General features: G+C 37.4%; 1 protein-coding gene across 1 annotated transcript in view; it reads right to left on the reverse strand.

The window, feature by feature from the left end:
* The window catches only part of LOC133456430 (antigen WC1.1), a 42,183-nt gene extending 26,712 nt beyond the window's left edge, over positions 1-15,471 (reverse strand). The window contains exons 1-8 of the mRNA XM_061734905.1: positions 15,417-15,471; positions 11,675-12,019; positions 9,827-9,928; positions 6,683-6,892; positions 4,987-5,175; positions 4,762-4,916; positions 2,895-3,042; positions 782-1,084 (exon numbers count right to left, since the gene is read on the reverse strand). Of these exons, the coding sequence (XP_061590889.1) occupies positions 782-1,084; positions 2,895-3,042; positions 4,762-4,916; positions 4,987-5,175; positions 6,683-6,892; positions 9,827-9,928; positions 11,675-12,019; positions 15,417-15,471 (1,507 nt within the window). The remainder of the gene's footprint in view (positions 1-781; positions 1,085-2,894; positions 3,043-4,761; positions 4,917-4,986; positions 5,176-6,682; positions 6,893-9,826; positions 9,929-11,674; positions 12,020-15,416) is intronic.
* Between the last annotated feature and the right edge of the window lie 6,865 nt (positions 15,472-22,336).

The following is a 22,336-nucleotide window of genomic DNA, read 5'->3' on the forward strand; positions in this document are numbered from 1 at the left end:
CAAAAAAAGGAATGTTTTGTTGGACACGAGAATAACTGGTGCCATGTGTTTAGCTTTAAACATGTGTAAAGGTATGAAAACATTAAAGTTTTCAGTTATAATTGCATAAATTGTCTATATTTCATTACTGTATATACCAGGGGTGGGCAACCCAAAATGTTGAAAGAGCCATATTGGACCAAAAACACAAAAAACAAATATGTCTGGAGCCGCAAAAAATGAAAAGTCTTGTATCAGAATTAGAATGAAGGCAAATGGCGAAAGGCGAAATGTCGAGAAAAAAGTCGAAATTTCAAGAAAAAAGTCGAAATGTCGAGAAAAAAGTCGAAATGTCGAGAAAAAAGTCGAAATGTTGAGCAAAAAAACGAAATGTCGAGAAAAAAGTCAAAATGTCGAGATTAAAAAGGAAATGAAAAAGGAAGAAAAAAGAGAAAAAAAGGAAAAAAATAATAAAAAAAATGAAAAAAAGAAGAGAAAAAAATTATGAAAAAAAGGAAAAAAAAGGTCAAACATTTTTGAAAAAGCTCCAGGAGCCACTAGGGCGGCGCCAAAGAGCCGCATGCGGCTCTAGAGCCGCGGGTTGCCGACCCCTGGTATATACTGTCTTGGAGTTACATTTGCATAAAATGCTAAAAAACACATTCTCAAAGTGGAGGTCCAGGCCGTTTGGACGTGTTTCGACTAGCGGGAGATCCGGACCGTTTCACCTCCCGCTAGTGGAAACTTGCCTATAATTATCACCGACCTGAAGACAACGTTACACCCAGAGAAGGAAACTTACTTTCACAGGTGACCACCACCGGTTCCATGTCCACCTGTGGCCTGTTCCGGTCTTCGCTTGTAAAGCATTCTGATATGTTTTTGCCCGAGCCGCAGTTCTGGATCTTCATGAAATCACCCGAACCCTTAATGAACGTTTGAGAGATGTTGGATTGTTTCCCACACTTTAGTTGTTTGCAGACGCGGTTGGAATAACTGTCCTCCCAGCCCGTCGTCTGGACCCGTTTCCATTCTCCCTGATGCAACACCGCCAGTCTCCCGGCACATCTCCCAGGACCGTCCTGCAGCTCCACCTCCATACTCTCTGGATCGGGAAAGAGAGGGATTTGTTAAAGAAAACATTTCATGACGTCCAGTAGAGATGCACCGATTCCAAGTTTCTCGGCCAATTTCCGATATTTCAGTGAATCGGATCCACTGATTCAGATTTTATCCAATTGTTTTTAAACTATTAAGTAATTTTTTAAATGTTTTTTATTATTTAGCATGTATTATGTTGTCTTTATTACGTTAGTAATAGAAATAGTAGTTAATATAGTCATTTGCGACTACGTATAATTTTAGTACCATTATACAGTAACAATAGACTATATACTATGACATTTAACTTACCGGGGATCAATAACTGTGATCAAAGGGAACTGTGGCTCATTTTCAGTGTCCCTAACCTTAGCTGAAGCACCTTCAGCAGTTTACAGTTTACACGAAATACAATTTCAAGAAAAAAGTTGAAAATTCAAGAATAATGTTGAAATACAATTTCGAGAAAAAAGTCAAAATGTCGAGATTAATGCTGAAATACAATGTCACTAACTAACTAACTAACTAACTAACTAACTAACTAACTAACTAACTAACTAACTAACTAACTAACTAACTAACTAAAGGCTAGGTTTCTGAAGTTATGCAACTGCATATGTGTGATATGTGTTTCAAATCAATATCGTAAAGTCAATTTTGACTTTTTTCTCAACATTTCGACTTTTTTCTCGAAATTGTATTTCAACATTAATCTCGACATTTCAACTTTTTTCTCGACATTTCGACTTTTTTTATCGACATTTCGACTTTTTTCTCGACATTTCGACTTTTTTCTCAAAATTGTATTTCAACATTTTTCTCGACATTTCGACTTTTTTCTTAAAATTGTATTTCAACATTAATCTCGACATTTCAACTTTTTTCTCGACATTTCGACTTTTTTTATCGACATTTCGACTTTTTTCTCGACATTTCGACTTTTTTCTCAAAATTGTATTTCAACATTTTTCTCGACATTTCGACTTTTTTCTCGAAATTGTATTTCAACATTAATCTCGACATTTCAACTTTTTTCTCGACATTTCGACTTTTTTTATCGACATTTCGACTTTTTTCTCGACATTTCGACTTTTTTCTCAAAATTGTATTTCAACATTTTTCTCGACATTTCGACTTTTTTCTTAAAATTGTATTTCAACATTAATCTCGACATTTCAACTTTTTTCTCGACATTTCGACTTTTTTTATCGACATTTCGACTTTTTTCTCGACATTTCGACTTTTTTCTCAAAATTGTATTTCAACATTTTTCTCGACATTTCGACTTTTTTCTCGAAATTGTATTTCAACATTAATCTCGACATTTCAACTTTTTTCTCGACATTTCGACTTTTTTTATCGACATTTCGACTTTTTTCTCGACATTTCGACTTTTTTCTCAAAATTGTATTTCAACATTTTTCTCGACATTTCGACTTTTTTCTTAAAATTGTATTTCAACATTAATCTCGACATTTCGACTTTTTTCTCAACATTTCGACTTTTTTCTCAAAATTGTATTTCAACATTATTCTCGACATTTCGACTTTTTTCTCGACATTTCGACTTTTTTCTCGAAGTGCATAATGAAGAAAACTATTCCTCCTCTAAAATATTAATTTTATTTGTCTCCTGCCTGGCCCTAATACTCTTCCGTGCCACTCTTTCCCGGTGACGGGCCACAGCAGATATGACGCATGCAGAAAACGGACCATAATGGCGAGGCGGGTCCCCTTTGGGTCGGTCGGTGCATCTCTTAACGCACAGGAACACAAAGAATCGACATGTGTTGATTAAACATGAACAAAACTCACTTGAACAGTAAATGTAAGGAGACTCCTGACAGGGGATGTTGTGGCCACGCCTCCCGTTACAGAACCACAGCGATGACTCCGTCCCCAAGCAGCTCACATGGTCCATGATCGCCGCGGCGCTCGTCCTTGATGTCTGCCATGTGATCATCTAGGGAAACACCGTTTGTTATGGCTCAAATACGTTGCTGCCAGACAGAAGATATTAACGTATTGGCCCGAATATAAGACGGTGTTTTCTGCATTGAAATAAGACTGAAATTCGGGGTCTAGACATTACACCCATCACAACGCTAGATGGAGCCAGATATCTTTAAAGCGAATGCTAAACTTAACTCCCCAGGCCAACCCCTGTCACGAAGAAGAAACATAAAAATAGTGGTAGAAGGATAGCGGAAAAGCAGAACTATAGGTAAGAAAGAAAAGAGAAGAAAATAAGAGAAGAGATAACAGAAAATGGAGAAACGTAGCGACAATCTGGAGAAAAGTGGGTGGAAGATCGGCAGGTTATAATGCAAACTTTAAAATGATGATTTGAATGAGGCAAAATAACATGCTTTTTCTCTCAAATATTTTGTTATAATCATTTGTTTCAGATGTACTGTAATTATTTTCTGTATAAAAATTGAATCTGGTGTTCAAAAAGTCTTTTTTCAAACTTGAGTCTTGAAAAAGAGGGGGTCGTCTTATAATCAGGGTCGTCTTATATTCGGACCAATACGGTAGTTGGATAAAAAAATTAAAACAATTAAAGCTGCAAGCAGCGATGAAAGGGCCCTCGCACTCACGGCCACCGCCCCCCATAAGCATATCAGAAATGACACCACCCACGACTTTCTGTGTCAAACCATTCAAAAGTTATGGCAGAAAAAAGGGACTATGAAATATCGACCAATCAGAAGAAGGGGCGGGATTAATTCCGGCCAATGAAGGTCAAGGACTCAATACAGACATGTCTTTATCACAACCCGTTCAAAAGTTATGGCAGAGAAAAGTTTTCTAGGGGGCGCTGTTGAGCCATTAGGCCACGCCCATTAATGTAAACCAGGAAACATGAAATGTATCGCCAGGCCTGGCTTGTGTGCAAAATTTGGTGAAAATGACTCAACAGCGCCCCCTTAGAAAACTTTGTTCCTCAAGCCCCACAATACGGTTTGACGTACATGCACGAAAATCGGTACACACCTGTATCATGTCACAACTTAAAGAAAAGCCTCTTGGCGCCATGGCCGAAACCCAACAGGAAGTCGGCAATTTTGAATTAATCGTGTAATTTTGGCGCAATTTATGCAATTTCTTCAGCCGCTTCTTCGCCCAAACCGTAACGTGCACCCAGGTGTGTTATACATCAAAATGTGCGTCTCGATCCTGCGACGATGGGCATTACTTTTCTCAGTCAAAAGTGTTACTGTGGCGACGCTAGACGCCAAAAAGCGTGCCCTCCCTTCATCTGATTGGTCCATATTTGATAGTTCCCCAAAAGTTACCAAATTTTGCACGCAAGCCAGGCCTGGCGATAAATTTGATATTTCATGGTTTGCATTAATGGGCGTGGCCTAACGGCTCAACAGCGCCCCCTAGAATACTTTTCTCTGCCATAACTTTTGAATGGTTTGACATAGAGAGTCGTGGGTGGTGTCATCAGATTCTGTATTGAGTCCTTGACCATAATTGGCCTGAATTAGCCCCGCCTCTTCTTCTGATTGGTTGTCCCTATTTTCTGCTATAACTTTTGAATGGTTTGACATAGGAAGTCGTGGGTGGTGTCATTTCTGATATGCTTATGGGGGACGGTGGCCGTGAGTGCGAGGGCCCGTTCATCGCTGCTTGCAGCTTTAATTATTGTTATTATTGTTGTCGTTGAACTCACTGTGCCACAGTTGAGCTCCTTGCAGACCAGGTCCGCCTCCTTCTGCGTCCAGCTGGATGCACATACGGGCCTCGCCGTGTCGTTCACCTTGACGTGAACTAAACCGAAGCACCGGGTTTCCTTGTTCCGGTCCATCAGAACCACCTGCACCTGGTCTGAAAGGGAGGAAACAGTCGGGACCTGGACCTCCTCCCTGCTCGGGTTTGAGTCTGGCGGCTCGGTTACCTGAGCAGGTGAGGTCCAGACCGGCGCCCAGCCGCGTGTGGTTCCCGTAGGAACCGCAGTGCAGCCGTCTGCACCAGCCGTCCACGCTGTGATTGGCTGAAACAGGCGTCCAGCTCCCGCCTGCTTCCTGCTGCAGCCGACCGGAGCAAACGTTGGCCGGGTTTCCCTGGAGCTGCAGCCGCCGGTGGCCTGGAGGAGGGAGGGGGGTCGTGACCTCTGACCTTTACCTTTACCTTTACTGGGAGGGTGTGTGTGTGTGTGTGTGTGTGTGTGTGTGTGTGTGTGTGTGCACTTGCGTACCTATTCAACAGTGGACATCAGCGTCGTTACACACTCACGAACAGTGGACCTCAAAGCCAGCAGGGGACATTTTTCAGGTCCTCTGATGGTCATGCTTTAAATCATGCCAAAATCAGTAGGTTTTGGGAAATGTTGTACTTTTAGGAGTAGTTTTGAATCACTATACTTTTTACTTTTACTTGAGTAGATTTGTGAAGAAGAAACTGTTCCTCTTACTCCGCTACATTAGGCTACGTTGAGCTGTTACTTTTCTTTTATCCCTTTTTTCCGCGTACAATCTCATGACATCACTGGGTGATTCTTTGGGAAAAATGTTTGTTTTTGCATGTTTTGTCACATTTACACAGACTCAAACACACACAGAGTTTCTATGAGTTCATGTTGTTCTAGTTCTACCTGGTTAAAAAAGAAAAGTACAAAGGCTGGAAATTTTGTGCTACTTGTGCTTAATTTATTTTTTATTCTGTTATTATTTTATTTATTTTATTATTTATTAAAGTACTTGAATTTACTTTAAGATTATTTTAATTTAAGCTATTTTTTTATTAATTTTAATTTATTTTATTGATTTAATTTGCCTGAAGATGATTATTTTGTACTTTTGTCTGTTTGAATGGTTGTGTTAAAAAAATAAGTCAGACGTTACTCAACAGTTACTTAGTTAGTAGTTTTTTCACCAAGTACTTTTTTACTTTTACTCAAGTAATTATTTGGATGACTACATTTTACTTGTACTTGAGTCATATTATTCTGAAGTAACAGTACTTTTACTTGAGTACAATTTTTGGCTACTCTACCCAGCTCTGCTCTATACTCAGCACTGCTCCTGCTGGCTGGGGGTATTGGTATTGGTGCATGCAACCAGGTTACTTCTGATTTGCAGGTAAAACCTTATTTATTCTCAATTAAAGTGGCCGTGATTTTTTTTAGTAATATTTGTATCACAGAGAAATGTTTAAATGTTGATAACATTCAATTGAAATTATCCATTTTTGAAAGAATCAAATAAAATCTTTGCAGTAAACAGTCATTAGGTGACAGAATGAGTACAGACAGTTCGTCTGCAGTGTATGGAGGTCAACTCTTTGATAGGTAGATATCGCTCAAGGATTGAAGTCCCCTTTTGGCAACTTCTTTAAACAAAATAAAAAAAATCACATTTGCAGTAATATTATGGTAAAAGGTCTTAAAAATAAATTTTCTATCCTATTTTTGCTTTTCTTAAATGACCAGAAACAGAGGTCCACTGTTGGTTGAAGTGCAGTGACAGGTCCACTGATAGCATGGTACACGTGTATGAGTGTGTGTGTGTGTGTGTGTGTGTGTGTGTGTGTGTGTGTGTGTGTGTGTGTGTGTGTGTGTGTGTGTGTGTGTGTGTGTGTGTGTGTGTGTGTACCTTCACATGTCACTGATGCCGGTAACTTGCACCCCTGGGTTTCCCCGGCAACACACTGCCACAGGTTGGTGACGTCAACGATTCCGTTGCAGTTCACCTTCATCTTGGTTGATCGGTCAAAGTCGTCCGTTAGCATCCGAGCCGGTTTGGAAACATCTCTGGCTCCTCCACAGCCGAGCTGTTTACACAGCAGCGCGGCGTCAGGCTGTCCTGGATGTAACAGAAACCAACAATCAGCGCCACGGAACCTTAATAATAATAATAATAATAATAATAACAACAATAATAATAATTTACCCAAAACATCAGTTGTTGTGGCGCCACCTTGTGGAATAATTGAACCATCAAGGTTGATGAGGAATTCTTATTCACTTCCTGCCACCATATCACCTGCTTACAAGTCGACCATTATACTATTGCTAGTACTATTACTACTAACTAATGGCGCTTTTATACTACTACTACTATACTACTACTAGTACTATACCCAGTACTTGAGTTGAGGGGGGATGGCATCCCCCCCTTGAAATAAAAACGGTCCAAATCATCCCCCCTGTAAAACTTCCATCCCTCCTTTCCATCCCTTATGTCATTTCATCAATGAATGTGGTTTTACTGCTATTTCAACATTTAGAGTCATCACCAGAAAAATAACACAAGAAAAATAACTTATTTGACAATTTTCACCTGTTTCAAGAAAATTTTCACTTGAAATAAGTAGAAAAATCTGCCAGTGGGACAAGATGTATCTTGTCATTACAAGCAAAAAAATCTTGTTCCACTGGCAGATTTTTCTACTTATTTTAAATGAAAATCTACTTGAAACAGGTGAAAATTGTTGTTTTTTCCAGTGATGAGTCTTGTTTTAAGTGTAATGAGATTTTTTTGACTAAAATGAGACATTTTAACTAGAAATAAGACAAATATTCTTGTTAAGATTTTGAGTTTTTGCAGTGATCCATTTTACTTATCCTGTGAAGGACAGAGTCATATTGATAAGTTCAGAAAAGTGTTTTTTATTGTTGTGTTTTGATGTATTTGATGTAAGCCCAGTGGATATTTAAAGCTTACAGAAGGCTGCATTTAAAGGTATTGTGACATCATTTTTAACATGCTTTTAACACTATTAAAAGTCTTGGCCAACATCCCTCAAATGTGTCTAAAAGGGTGTAACAAGAAAAAATTCACTCTAGTACTCCATTCCTGGCTTTTTATGACAATGTTTTTTTGCGCCGTGAAAAACGCTTCCTTTTCCCCCTTTCCTGTCAATCATTGCCCCGCTCCTCCTCCAAACCTCCTCCTCCAACCAACCGCTACACACTTCTGCCGGCGTCTCCACACACACGCGCGCACACCGAACCACAAACACAGCCCAGACTGTGAAGTCCGTGACCAGAGGACTCGACTGGAAGTAGAGTCCTCTGGTCACGGACTTCTAACAGCGGCGTCGGAGAGTTAAGCCGGGAGCGACAGGCGAAGCATGCACGGAAAAGCAGCACGGCGAGCAGTCCACCGCAAACAATCCTAAAAATAAAGGCATGCAAGCAGCAGTGTCCCCTTATCTTAATTCCAGTCAGTGGCCGCGGGTCTTCTTAGCAGTTTTCCTCCGGTGATGAGAACAGAAGAGGCTCTAAACAGCTCCGTGTTAAGCCTGATTTATGGTTCCGCGTTAAATCGACGCAGAGCCTACGCCGTAGGGTTCAGCGTACGGTGCGCGTCGCCGCGTAACCCTACGCCGTAGGCTCTGTGTCGGTGTAACGCGGAACCATAAATCAGCCTTTATTGTGCACTGGAGAGGAGGAGACAGGGAGCTGGGTGGAGGGGGTGGTGATTTAGCGGGCCCTGACTTCACGGCCCGCCACCAAACCAGGTGCGCCGTTTTTGCATAGTTATGCGGAAAATCCCAGAAAGCACACAATACACTGAATGTTAAAAGTTCGTTGTTTTTTGGGTGTAATTGATGTCAAGACACCCAACAAAACACAAAAAATCAAGAAAAATGTGTTTTTCATGTCACAATACCTTTAACTGCTGCTATGTCATTCCTGCAGTATTTCTGCAGCTGTTTTGGTCACTGCTATCATTTGTAATATATTATATTATTTGTAATCAGCACAAATTATCTGTCTCCATATGATGAAATCCACCATCCCCCCTGATTTATTTTTACAACTCGAGTACTCTCTATACCTACTCAGCGCGACTCACCACGCCCCCGTTTTGTGCTTCTCCACTAGGGGTCAAGGCGGGTGGAGGCGTGCCGAGTAGATACTTTTTCTGTACCTACTCTGCCGAGGTTTTAAGTGGCTGAGTCGGCTGTATCTGTCGTCATCACACTACAGGCCACCGATTGGTCGGAGGGGCGGGGCCGTCAGACGTCTGAGTCAGGAGGCGGAAATCAGCAAAAGAGCAACTCGCGGCTTCTTGTTCATTTTATTCGACAGGTAATGGCAGCGCAAAAGTCTGTTTGGTGATCCAACTAACTACAACCACTTACTACAGCAACTACTACTAACTGATACTTATTCCTACTGCTAACTCCTACTACTAACTACTACAACTAACTACTACCGCTTACTACATCAACTACTACTACTAACTATTATTGTCATTTAGCAGACCCTCTTTTCCAAAGTGACTTATATAACTGCCCCTTAACAGAAACTTGTTAGATGTTTATATTTGGTGTCATTTTTGAGCCTGGCTGAAACCACCTAAAAGGGGCCACTGGTGGCATGTCTCTGCTGATTGGACAATAACACACAGGGCACCTAAAAGGGGCGGGGGCCACTGGTGGCATGTCTCTGCTGATTGAACAATAACACACAGGGCCCCTAAAAGGGGCGGGGCCACTGGTGGCATGTCTCTGCTGATTGGACAATAACACACAGGGCCCCTAAAAGGGGCGGGGCCACTGGTGGCATGTCTCTGCTGATTGGACAATAACACACAGGGCCCCTAAAAGGGGCGGGGCCACTGGTGGCATGTCTCTGCTGATTGGACAATAACACACAGAGGAAGCTCGAACTTTCAAGTCGCTGCGACGACTGTAACGGGTTCTGAACAAGAACAGGTTCTCGATTCCCATCCCTAGTTGTAACCGCACTTCCTGCTTAAGAATACCGTACGAAGGGGAACATTTACTCCAGTTGTCGTTGCAGAAGTAGCCGTAGTTGGTTCCCCCGTCCGTGGAGTAGCGGACGGCTCCTTCACACTCCGACTGTTCCAGTTTCAGACGGACTTGATCTGGAAGAAGGAGCAGCTTTTACATCTGCTGAGTCATCGCACTGTCGTACAGACGGGAAAACTTTTCTTTTTTGTAAATATGTTTTATTGGTTTTTTACTTTCATCCCATTACGGAAGAGTATTAGGGCCAGGCAGGAAAAAAATAAAAATAATATTTTAGAGGAGGAAGATTTTATTTTCATTATGCACTTCGAGAACAAAAACGAAATGTCGAGAAAAAAAGTCGAAATGTCGAGAAAAAAGTCGAAGTGTCAAGATTAATGTTGAAGTACAGTTTTGAGGAAAAAAAAGTCGAAATGTTGAGAAAAAAGTCAAAATTTCGTGAATAAAGTTGAAATATTGAAAAAAAGGTCGAAATGTCGAGAATAATGTTGAAGTACAATTTCCTAGAATGAAGTCGAAATGAGCAAAAAAGTCAAAATTTCGTGAATAAAGTCGAAATGTCGAGATTAATGTTGAAATGTCGAGATTAATGTTGAATTGTCGAGATTAATGTTGAAATGTCGAGAATAATATTGAAGTACATTTTCGAGAAAAAAGTCTAAATGTTGAGAAAAAAGTGAAAATTTCATGAATAAAGTTGAAATGTTGAGATAAAAGGCGAAATTTCGAGAATAAAGTCAACCTTTTGAGACTATAACAGCGCATGTACTGTCTTTACAAAATGCCTCTTGGCCGATAGATGAACTGGTGAAACTGTACTTCAGAATCGGCTTCAGTAACAAAGAAATTCTTTCTCTTTTAGTTCATAAAGACGGCATAGTTATCAGTATTTTGAAGAGACTTTGAAGAGTCTGTGCCGAAAACTGCGTCTGTTCCGAAGGATTAATCACACAAGCTTGGAAGAGGTGGCCGCATTCGTGCAAGCTGAAATTGCGGGTAATGGACAAATTTCGACTTTATTCTTGAAATTGTATTTCAACATTAATCTCAATATTTCGACTTTTTTCTCGAAATTGTATTTCAACATTAATCTCGACATTTCGACTTTTTTCTCGACATTTCGACTTTATTCACGAAATTCTATTTCAAAATTATTAACGAAATTTTGACTTTTTTCTCGACATTTCGACTTTTTTCTCAACATTTCGACTTTTTTCTCGAAATTTTACTTCAACATTAATCTCGACATTCCAACTTTTTTTCTCAACATTTTGACTTTATTCATGAAATTTTGACTTTTTTCTCGAAATTGTACTTCAACTTTTTTCTCGACATTTCTAGTTTTTGCTCAACATTTCGACTTTTTTCTCAAAATTGTTTTCAACATTAATCTCAGCTTTTCGACTTTTTTCACAAAATTTCTACTTTATTCACGAAATTTGGACTTTTTTCTCAACATTTTCGACTTTTTTCTCAAAATTTTGACTTTTTTCTCAACATTTCGACTTTTTCCTCAAAATTGTACTTCAACATTAATCTCGACATTTCAACTTTTTTCTCAACATTTTGACTTTATTCACGAAATTTTGACTTTTTTCTTGAAATTGTACATACATTTTTTTCTCGACATTTCGACTTTTTTTCTCAATATTTCGACTTTTTTCTCAAAGTGCATAATGAAAAAAAAAATCTTCTTCCTCTAAAATATTATTTTTATTTTTGTCCTGCCTGGCCCTAATGCTCTTCCGTAAGAGGAGCAGATGCTTCTGTAGCTCAAAATATTTTCTAAACTGATCCCAAACTCTTCTGTAGTGATTAACTATTGTATTTGCTGGTGTCCGGTAACAGACGGTAAAGCTTACGTGAACACGTGACCTTCTTGACGGTGGGTTTCTGGTAGTAGCTGAGTCCCGGGCCGGGCCAGCCCGGGCAGTCCCACAGGCTGCTCTCGTTGCCCTGGCAACGCAGCTCGTTGAGCCAGACGGTGCGGCCCGTTTCCCGCTGGACGTCCTGGGCGTCTCGGACGGGCGTCCCGCAGTGGGTGGTCCTGCAGACCACCAGGTCCGTGTTCCCGCTCCAGTGTTTGTCCCCCACGTATCCCGGCGTGTTGTTGTAGTAAACCTCCACGTGGCCTTGGCAGGGCTCCACAGATCTCCCCGAGACCCCCGGGGCCCGGCCCACATCCCGCAGAATCACCCTGTTTGGACCTGGAGACGGACATGATGGACGGTTGACGAGCAGTTTCACAATGTCCTTATCAGGTATCGATCGTCATGGGAAAAAATTCAAACATGATATACCGTATTTTCTGGACTATAAGCCACACCTGCATTTTAAATAATTAAAAAAAAAGATATACAGGACTGTCTCAGAAAATTAGAATACTGTGATAAAGTCCTTTATTTTCTGTAATAATATATATATATATATATATATATATATATATATATATATATATATATATATATATATATATATATATATATATATATATATATGTATATATATATATATATATATATATAATTACTATAATTACAGAAAATATATTTTTACAGAAAAAAAAAATATATATATATACATATATATATATATATATATATATATATATATATATACACACAGGACTGTCTCAGAAAATTTTAATATTGTGATTTTCTGTAATGCAATTACAAAAACAAAAATGTCCTACATTCTGGATTCATTACAAATCAACTGAAATATTGCAAGCCTTTTATTATTTTAATATTGCTGATCATGGTTTACAGCTTAAGAAAACTCAAATATCCTATCTCAAAAAATTAAGATATTCTGGGAATCTTAATATTAAACTGTAAACCATAATCAGCCATATTGTATGTATTCTCTAGGAGAACTAGCCCCTATGTGTCGGGTGCAGGGGGACACAGTGTCCCTTGTCTTTTATGTTACCAGTTTCCAATCATCTGTCAGGTCTTATCCATTCCCATATAAGAGAAATCAAACAACATGTTTCCTCAGACTCGACTGTCCAGCCGGCGTGCTCCACGTTGACTCTCCTGATTGCGCATCAGTTAAAATAAACGTTCGTAATCTCAAGCTCACTGGTGTTGTAATTTTGTTAAGGATCTATACTTTACTTTGTGCAATTTATAAAATTCTACAATACGATGTACAGTCTAATCCAGAGGCCATTGATTGGAAACAAGAGGCTCCTAATAATCTTACAAAAATGAGAGTTTCTGCAGCAGTTATCACTTCAAATCACAGTGACTTTATTTTGGACATTCAAATTTGAGCTTTAATGGAATCTCAATTCGTACCTTCGCCCATTTAAAAAACACAATATAGAAATGCATAATATAAAACAAAAAAAGACAATATAGCATGAAAAAAAACAATACTGAACTGAATACTATTGAAAGATAGGAAAAATGATGAACATGTAGGATAATTGCATGAAAAAAAGTACAATTTAACAACTCCAGAAGTGTTTCTGATCTTAACTAAAGAATGATTTTTTTCAAGTGTTTTTTGAACAAAGCCAGTGCAGATATTGATTTTAGTGATGTAAGTAAATAGGTCCTCTGTATTTTAAAGTGCGTTGATTGTGTGAAGTCCGGCATAAAGGAAGGTGAAAGTCCTTTGAGTGTCGTGTCTGATATGAATGGATGAATGGATGTCTGAGGAAAACGTAAAAACATTCTGGAAGCTGAGTGGCAGGTCATGAGATGAATATACAAACGTATACATAAACACACAGGTTTGATAGATGTTCACATTGAAGACAGAAAACAAATAAAATTTTCTAAAAAGAAGAATAGAAGATTCAGTTTTTTTGGCAAAAGTAACCATTCTCAAAAATTTATTTTGGGCTAGCAGGATCTTATTGTACGGAAGAGTATTAGGGCCAGGCAGGAGAAAAGTAAAAATAATATTTTAGAGGAAGATCTTTTTTTCATTATGCACTTTGAGAAAAAAGTCGAAATGTTGAGAAAAAGTCGAAATGTCGAGAATTATGTTGAAATACAATTTCAAGAATAAAGTCGAAATTTCGTGAATAAAGTCGAAATTTTAACTTTATTCACAAAATTTTGACTTTTTTCTCAACATTTTGACTTTTTTCTCGAAATTGTACATGAACATTAATCTCGACATTTCGACTTTTTTCTCAAAGTGCACAATAAAAAAAAATCTTCCCCTCTCAAAATATTTTTTCTCCTGCCTGGCCCTAATACTCTTCCGTACTTATTGAGAAAAGTAGGATAATTAGTCCCATTATGGACCGGGGCTCAGTCCCGTCAAGAACCGGGACTTGGTACCAATTTAAGGACCAAGACGGTCCCACCTGATTAAGTGATTAAACCAAAGAGCGACACACTCGGTTACACAACTTTCTTAAACCTGAGTTTACTTGAGTTTAACTACCACCTTCAAACCTTAGCTTTGTTATTCCAGTTCACCTTTAACCCTAAAAACGTCCTTCTGTCTCGCCGGGACCAAACTGGTCTCACGAGGACCAGAAGTCCCAAAAAAAGGTCACTGAAGTCCCCAGGAAAAGTCACAATAAAAACCACAAACACATCATATACAGCCGATTAAAACACAATCTATACCCACCTTTACTAAATAAAAAAGGACCGAGTCAAATATGAAAGATTGCCGTCATAGATGTTGGCGAAACGGCTAATTAACGTATGTTTATGGATCGTAAGAAAAATAAATAAAAGTGCAACTCGCAAGGATGCAAACAACAGCTCTCCCTCCGCGTTATGTATACACATATATATATATATATATAAAATATTATATTTATATATACACGCTAAAGGCGGATATTTCATATTTCTCACATTAACTCCAGAGACCTCTGAACATCCCTGATAATTAAAAAAATACATATTTTATCAAATAAATGAATAAATACATTAGTTAATTATTACATTTATGTAACAATTAAACACAAATATTTAATGTATATTCATAAAAAATAATACTACTTAGAAACCGGTTCAATGTTTTTCGGCGATATGATAAAAAATTCAAAATGTATGTTTTTGGGCTGTCGGGGTTCGGCGTGGTTAATAGTGGTTAATATCAGAAGTTTCATTTTCCTCATGGCTAAATTTCGATTTTGGAAGATTTAAAAAAAATTATTTAAAATTAAATTGCAAAAAAAAAAAAATAGAAATTTTGTAAAATTGTAAAACTTAAATAAACAAGTAAAATACAAAATGGCATATGCTCATTAAAAAAGAAATTGAATAAAAAAAATAAATTATATAGATTACATATAAAATGATATTATTATTATTATTATTATTATTATTATTATTATTATTATTATTATTATTATTATTATTATTATTATTATTATTATAAATAATATATATGTGGGTTTATATATATATATATATATATATATATATATATATATATATATATATATATATAGATATTAGATATTAGAACTAATAAATCACTTTCCATTGATTTTGGAACACGGAAAATGTTCATGGACTGTAAAATATATCAGTTTGAATAAATAAAAAATGATTTCCTGTTATTTTAGTTTATTTAAAGTCATTTTGACTAAGCTGCGTGTAGTTTTAAAGAGAAACTTGCCTTGTGAGTGGAGCGGCTGGAGCAGAGCGAAGCAGCAGAGCAGCAGGAACCTCATGATCAGCTCATCATCAGCTCATCAGACTGATCTGAACTGATCAGCTCAACTTTATAAGAGCGGGAGGCGCGTCCTGCAGGAGCTGCAGCAGACGCACGTCGCCCACATCTCAACTCAGCATTTAGCTTTACAATTAGGAAGAAAAACACACAACTTTATAACATATTTAATAAAAAATATATAAAAAAAAACAAGATTAAGTGTTTGAATCTTCCTCCAAAACACACAAACGGTGGGATTTTGGGGCCACATGACATACATATATATATATATATATATATATATATATATATATATATATATATATATATATATATATATATATATATATATATATATAGGCCTGTGTTGAAATTTTCCGGTTCTAAATTGATTGCTAAAAATCGATTCTTATGTCTAAAGATCGATTTTCTTTTTTTGATTCATTTTCGCCAGGTGAACTTTAATCCCAGTAGTCGGACACACAGTTTGTCATGAAATACCTGAAACATGCAGGTGCTTCATGGCAATATGTGTACGTGGTGACAGAATAAATTAGATAAGCTAAAATGATTTGTTAACTGCATGAACTGTTGCAATTTCTTTCTTTTTTGCACTTTAAATGGATATTGAAAGGCCTGTTTGAGTTATTTATTTCTTAGATATTTCACAATAATTATTGTGAAATTATTATTTCAATAGTTATTTTAATTTTACAGTCATATAATTCAGGCAACAGCTCAAAAAACATTTTAAATAACACTAAGCCAAATCAGTATATCGAATCGAATCATGATAATCGATTCTGAATATTAAGAATCGAAATCGAATCGATTCTTGACATTTGAATCGATACCCAGCCATAATATATATATATATATATACATATATATATATATATATATATATATATATATATATATATATATATAATGTATTTATATGTATAAAATATTATATTTATATATTGTATATAGTATTTGCTCGTAATCGTCTGTTTTCTACCTTAAAATGGTCCAAATGAAAGAGAAGAATGTGACTCAACAAACATTTCATTTTAAATTTTTTAACGCCTTTGAAACACTGACAGAATTATTTTTGTAACGTGTTCAAATATTGAATTTTTAAAATGCGATATTAGCTCAGCTTTGCTGCTAGCAGCGCGGCGTTTCCTAAGTTTACCGTCTCCACGGGCGACGAGCGTTCTGGTGTCTGAAACGCTTCAAACGTCCAAAGGTTCTCACTTTTTTTCATCTTATCAGATCAAAAAAGTGAATTTTGAGGAAGCAGTGCTGCCGACATTAGTTTATTTATTATTATTATTATGTTTTTTATCTTGTTGAAGCATTGGAGGTTCATGCACATGCTTGTTGTTTTTAACAGAACCGCGCTGCTGCATTACTGGGTCTTTTTTTCTAAATAAGTGGTTTATTGTCTTTTTGAAGCAAAGCAGAAAGACGTTAACTGTAGAACTTCAGCTTAATAATCGTCAATAACCGATTAGAAATGTAAAGTGTGAAAGGAAATGTTTGGGGACTGAAAAAACCCTCTTTTTTTATAAAAAAATAAAGATAGCGTTCTACAAATTTCCCTTCATGAGAAACATTTGAAATCCGAGTGTCCTTGTTCTTATCTTTTATATCTCTGTTTTTGCTTGTATTTAATAACCCGCCGATCATTTCCAGCGGTTCCAACATCTGAGACTAACGAGGGAGTCAAATGTCAGAATCACACAAAGGTCGAGCTATAATTACTTTTAGAAATTAAAATAATTTCCCTGAGAGAGTAAAAAGGAGACAAAATTAGTGAGCCCTTGTATCATTTTTATCAATAATCTAGGAAGTAAAGAAAGCTGTGATAGCGATTTCAAGAAAAAAGGCCCCTGACTTCCTCAGAGAGATAAAAACATCAGTGCAGTCATAAATGTCACAACATTATTTTCTATTTTTGCTGCTAATCTGCTGCATCGATCACACCCTCACACTTTAACGTTTTATTCTGAACTTGTGAACAAATACAAAAGAAAACGGGGCCAAACGTTAACATTCATCCGGACTTTATCCATCAAGAGTCCAGGTTTTTCTCAGGAAACGCACCAAAACTAAACCTTTCATTGATTCAGCTGAACTCATCTGTGTTTCATAAAGAGAAAGAGAGTCCACCTGCCGTCACATATAAAGTTATAAAACAAAAATCATTTGGTGTTTACAGGATTTTAAAAAGACAGGATGTAAAAAGAAACATCTGAAATATTGAGACGTCGGTGATCCAATCATCAAACTCCCACCTCCGTGTTCAACAGTTAATCAGGCGTTTTATTTTTTATCAACTGTCCAATGTTGTTGTTCGATATGGAAGAGTATCAGGGCCATGCAGGAGAAAAAATATTTGAGGGGGGAAGATTTTTTTTATTGTGCACTTCCAGAAAAAAGTCGAAATGTCGAGATTAATGTTGAAATACAATTTCAAGAATAAAGTCGAAATTTCGCCTTTTTTCTAAACATTTAAACTTTTTTCTCGACATTTCAATTTTTTCTCGACATTTCGACTTTTTTCTCGACATTTTTACTTTTTTGTCAGAAAAAAGTCGAAATGTTGAGAAAAAAGTCAAGTCAAGTTTATTTATAAAGCACTTTAAAAACAACAACATGGTCCAAAGTGCTGAAATGTCGAGTTGAAATACAATACAATAAAGTCGAAATTTTTCAAAATTTCAACTTTATTCACAAAATTTGACTTTTTTCTCAACATTTAGACTTTTTTCTCGAAATTGTACTTCAACATTATTCTCGACATTTCCACTTTTTTCTCAAAGTGCATAATAAAAAAAATGTTCCTCCTCTAATATATTTTAATTTTTCTCCTCCCTGACCCTAATAATCTTCCCAACATACCTTTTAAAATCTTTTCCTGATTGTTTTGTCATGACCTTTAACATTTAGCCTGCTAACTAAGACCTTCACGTGTTCCCAGCGTCGTATAGTCGGATCAGGTTAGAAAAGGAGTAACCCAGGGCTCATATTCCGGTTTTTAAAAACCGGAATATGAGCAAATTCCAGTTATCGTATTTTCTGGACTATAAGCTGCACCTGTATATAAGCCGCACCCGCTCTATTTTTAAAAAAATAATAAAAAAAGATATACAAGCCGCACCTGTATATAAGCCGCATCTGCTCTATTTAAAAAAAAAAAAGATATGCAAGCCGTAGATATTTATGTTTATTATTAGATATTTAATACATGTACAGAGGATTTTGAACTGTAAATGATGTACATGTTTGTACCTAAATAGATCTTTCCTAACAGTGTCTTTTAACACGGCAGCAACTTTGCTGATTAAAACGGGACAGAACCAAGAGAAAATAACTGGAATTTATTTATATATTTATCTGTTTGAAATCTGTTTCTACCTACTTCTATCTGCTAAAGAAGAAGTAGCGTATTCTTCTCTGCATTTATTTAGTCTTAGTTTTGATTCTAATTCCGGTTAGCACTCCCCCTAGTGGTGGAAGAAAAATCCACAGAATAGCTGCACCTTTGTATAAGCTGCATGGTTCAAAACCTATGAAAAAAGTAGCGGCTTATAGTCCAGAAAATACGGTGTTCAAAGGGGTTATTGGTGTTTACATGGCTATTGCTAATATTCCTTGTTTAAAAGGGTTATTGATGCATGGAAACGCAGTCAGTGATGAACCATCTTATGTACGCAGATGATTGTGTGATGTTTAGCCCGAGCTCACTGGTCTGCAGCAGCTCCTTAATGTGTGTTCTGTGTGTGGGGAGCAACAGGATGTAAAGTATAACGAGTCAAAAAGTGTTATTATGATCTGCAGAACCGTGGAAGATAGACATATGACTTTTCCTGACTTTAAACTGTCAGGTAATGTTCTGAATATCTGTAGTGAAGTGAAATATCTTGGCCACGTGATCACAGATCAACTGACAGAAGATGAGGACATTTATCGTCAGTGTCGTGTGTTGTATGTTGTATACAGTACTGGAGTTGAGGGGGGATGAGGGGGAATGGCATCCCCCCCTGAAATAAAAACGGTCCAAATCATCCCCCCTGAAATAAAAACGGTCCAAATCATCCCCCCCTGAAATAAAAACGGTCCAAATCATCCCCCCCTGAAATAAAAACGGTCCAAATCATCCCCCCTGAAATAAAAACGGTCCAAATCATCCCCCCTGTAAAACTGCCATCCCTCCTTTCCATCCCTTATGTCATTTCATCAATGAATGTGGTTTTACTGCTATTTCAACATTTAGAGTCATCACCAGAAAAATAACACCAGAAAAATAACTTATTTAACAATTTTCACCTGTTTCAAGTAAATTTTCACTTGAAATAAGTAGAAAAATCTGCCAGTGGGACAAGATTTATCTTCTCATTACAAGTAAAAAATCTTGTTCCACTGGCAGATTTTTCTACTTATTTCAAGTGAAAATCTACTTGAAACAGGTGAAAATTGTTGTTTCTTCCAGTGATGAGTCTTGTTTTAAGTGTAATGAGATTTCTTTTACTAAAATGAGGTATTTTAACTAGAAATAAGACAAATATTCTTGTTAAGATTGTGAGTTTTTGCAGTGATCCATGTTACTTATCCTGTGAAGGACAGAGTCATATTGATAAGTTCAGAAAAGTGTTTTTTATTGTTGTGTTTTGATGTATTTGATGTAAGCCCAGTGGATATTTAAAGCTTACAGAAGGCTGCATTTAACTGCTGCTATGTCATTCCTGCAGTATTTCTGCAGGTGTTTTGGTCACTGCTATTATTTGTAATATATTATATTATTTGTAATCAGCACAAATTATATGTCCCCATATGATAAAATCCACCATCCCCCCTGATTTTATTTGTTTTTACAACTCGAGTACTGGTTGTATGTGCAAGCAAATGTAGTGTCACGTAAATGTGGTCGTTGTACTGTTGGAGGGAAGTTGACTCTGTTCAAAGCGTATTGTTCACATCTGTACACTGCACATCTGTGGCTGAACTATAAAAAAGCCTTCAGAGACTGCAAGTGGCTACAATGATGGTCTGAGAAAAAAAGGTCCAGATGGACGAGCGTGAGTGAGATGTTTGTGAGTGCTGGAGTGAACATGGTCAGAACAAATCGATCACATTACAAAGAAAATGGGTAAAAGTATTGCAGTAACAAGGAAGTATTCCAAGTATGTTGAACCAGATACTCTGAACCAAGTCATTAAGGCTCTAGTGTTGTCCCATCTGGACTATTGCCCAATTATTTGGTCATCTGCAGGCACCAAAGATATTAAAAAACTTCAAATTGCACAGAACAAAGCAGCTAGGATTTCTTTAAATTGTTCACTGCATGCAAATATCTTAAAAATGCATCAGCATTTATCATGGCTGTTGGTTATAGACAGATTAAAATTAAGTCTCCTTACTTTCATGAGGAATTTGATTAATAGTAAAAAAAACACAATATTTCGCAGATCAGATAGTGTTCACTAGAAATGACAATAAATATCCAACCAGACAATCATGTTATGATCATTTACTGGCACCTAAACCAAGAACAAACTTTTTAAAATGTGTGTATTTTTCACGGGCGTAGCGGTAGAAACGTGTATGTTTCATTGACGTAGCGGTAGAAACGTGTATGTTTCATGGACGTAGCGGTAGAAACATGTATATTTCATTGACGTAGCGGTAGAAACGTGTATATTTCATTGACGTAGCGGTAGAAACGTGTATGTTTCATGGACGTAGCGGTAGAAACGTGTATGTTTCATGGACGTAGCGGTAGAAACGTGTATGTTTCATGGACGTAGCGGTAGAAACATGTATATTTCATTGACGTAGCGGTAGAAACGTGTATGTTTCATGGACGTAGCGGTAAAAACGTGTATGTTTCATGGGTGTAGCGGTAGAAACGTGTATGTTTCATTGGTGTAACGGTAAAAATGTGTGTGTTTCATGGGCGTAGCGGTAGAAACGTGTATGTTTCATTGACGTAGCGGTAGAAACGTGTATGTTTCATGGACGTAGCGGTAGAAACGTGTATGTTTCATGGACGTAGCGGTAGAAACGTGTATGTTTCATTGACGTAGCGGTAGAAACGTGTATGTTTCATTGACGTAGCGGTAGAAACGTGTATGTTTCATGGACGTAGCGGTAGAAACGTGTATGTTTCATGGGTGTTAGCGGTAGAAACGTGTATGTTTCATGGACGTAGCGGTAGAAACGTGTATGTTTCATGGACGTAGCGGTAGAAACGTGTATGTTTCATTGATGTAGCGGTAGAAACGTGTATGTTTCATGGACGTAGCGGTAAAAACGTGTATGTTTCATGGGTGTAGCGGTAGAAACGTGTATGTTTCATTGGTGTAACGGTAGAAACGTGTATGTTTCATTGGTGTAACGGTAAAAATGTGTGTGTTTCATGGGCGTAGCGGTAGAAACGTGTATGTTTCATTGACGTAGCGGTAGAAACGTGTATGTTTCATGGACGTAGCGGTAGAAACGTGTATGTTTCATGGACGTAGCGGTAGAAACGTGTATGTTTCATGGACGTAGCGGTAGAAACGTGTATGTTTCATGGACGTAGCGGTAGAAACGTGTATGTTTCATGGGTTTTAGCGGTAGAAACGTGTATGTTTCATGGACGTAGCGGTAGAAACGTGTATGTTTCATGGACGTAGCGGTAGAAACGTGTATGTTTCATTGGTGTAACGGTAGAAACGTGTATGTTTCATTGGTGTAACGGTAGAAACGTGTATGTTTCATTGGTGTAACGGTAGAAACGTGTATGTTTCATGGACGTAGCGGTAGAAACGTGTATGTTTCACGGTCGTAGCGGTAGAAACGTGTATGTTTCATTGGTGTAGCGGTAGAAACGTGTATGTTTCATTGGTGTA

This window comes from Cololabis saira, chromosome 12 (assembly GCF_033807715.1).
Source record: "Cololabis saira isolate AMF1-May2022 chromosome 12, fColSai1.1, whole genome shotgun sequence".
NCBI lineage: Eukaryota > Metazoa > Chordata > Actinopteri > Beloniformes > Belonidae > Cololabis > Cololabis saira.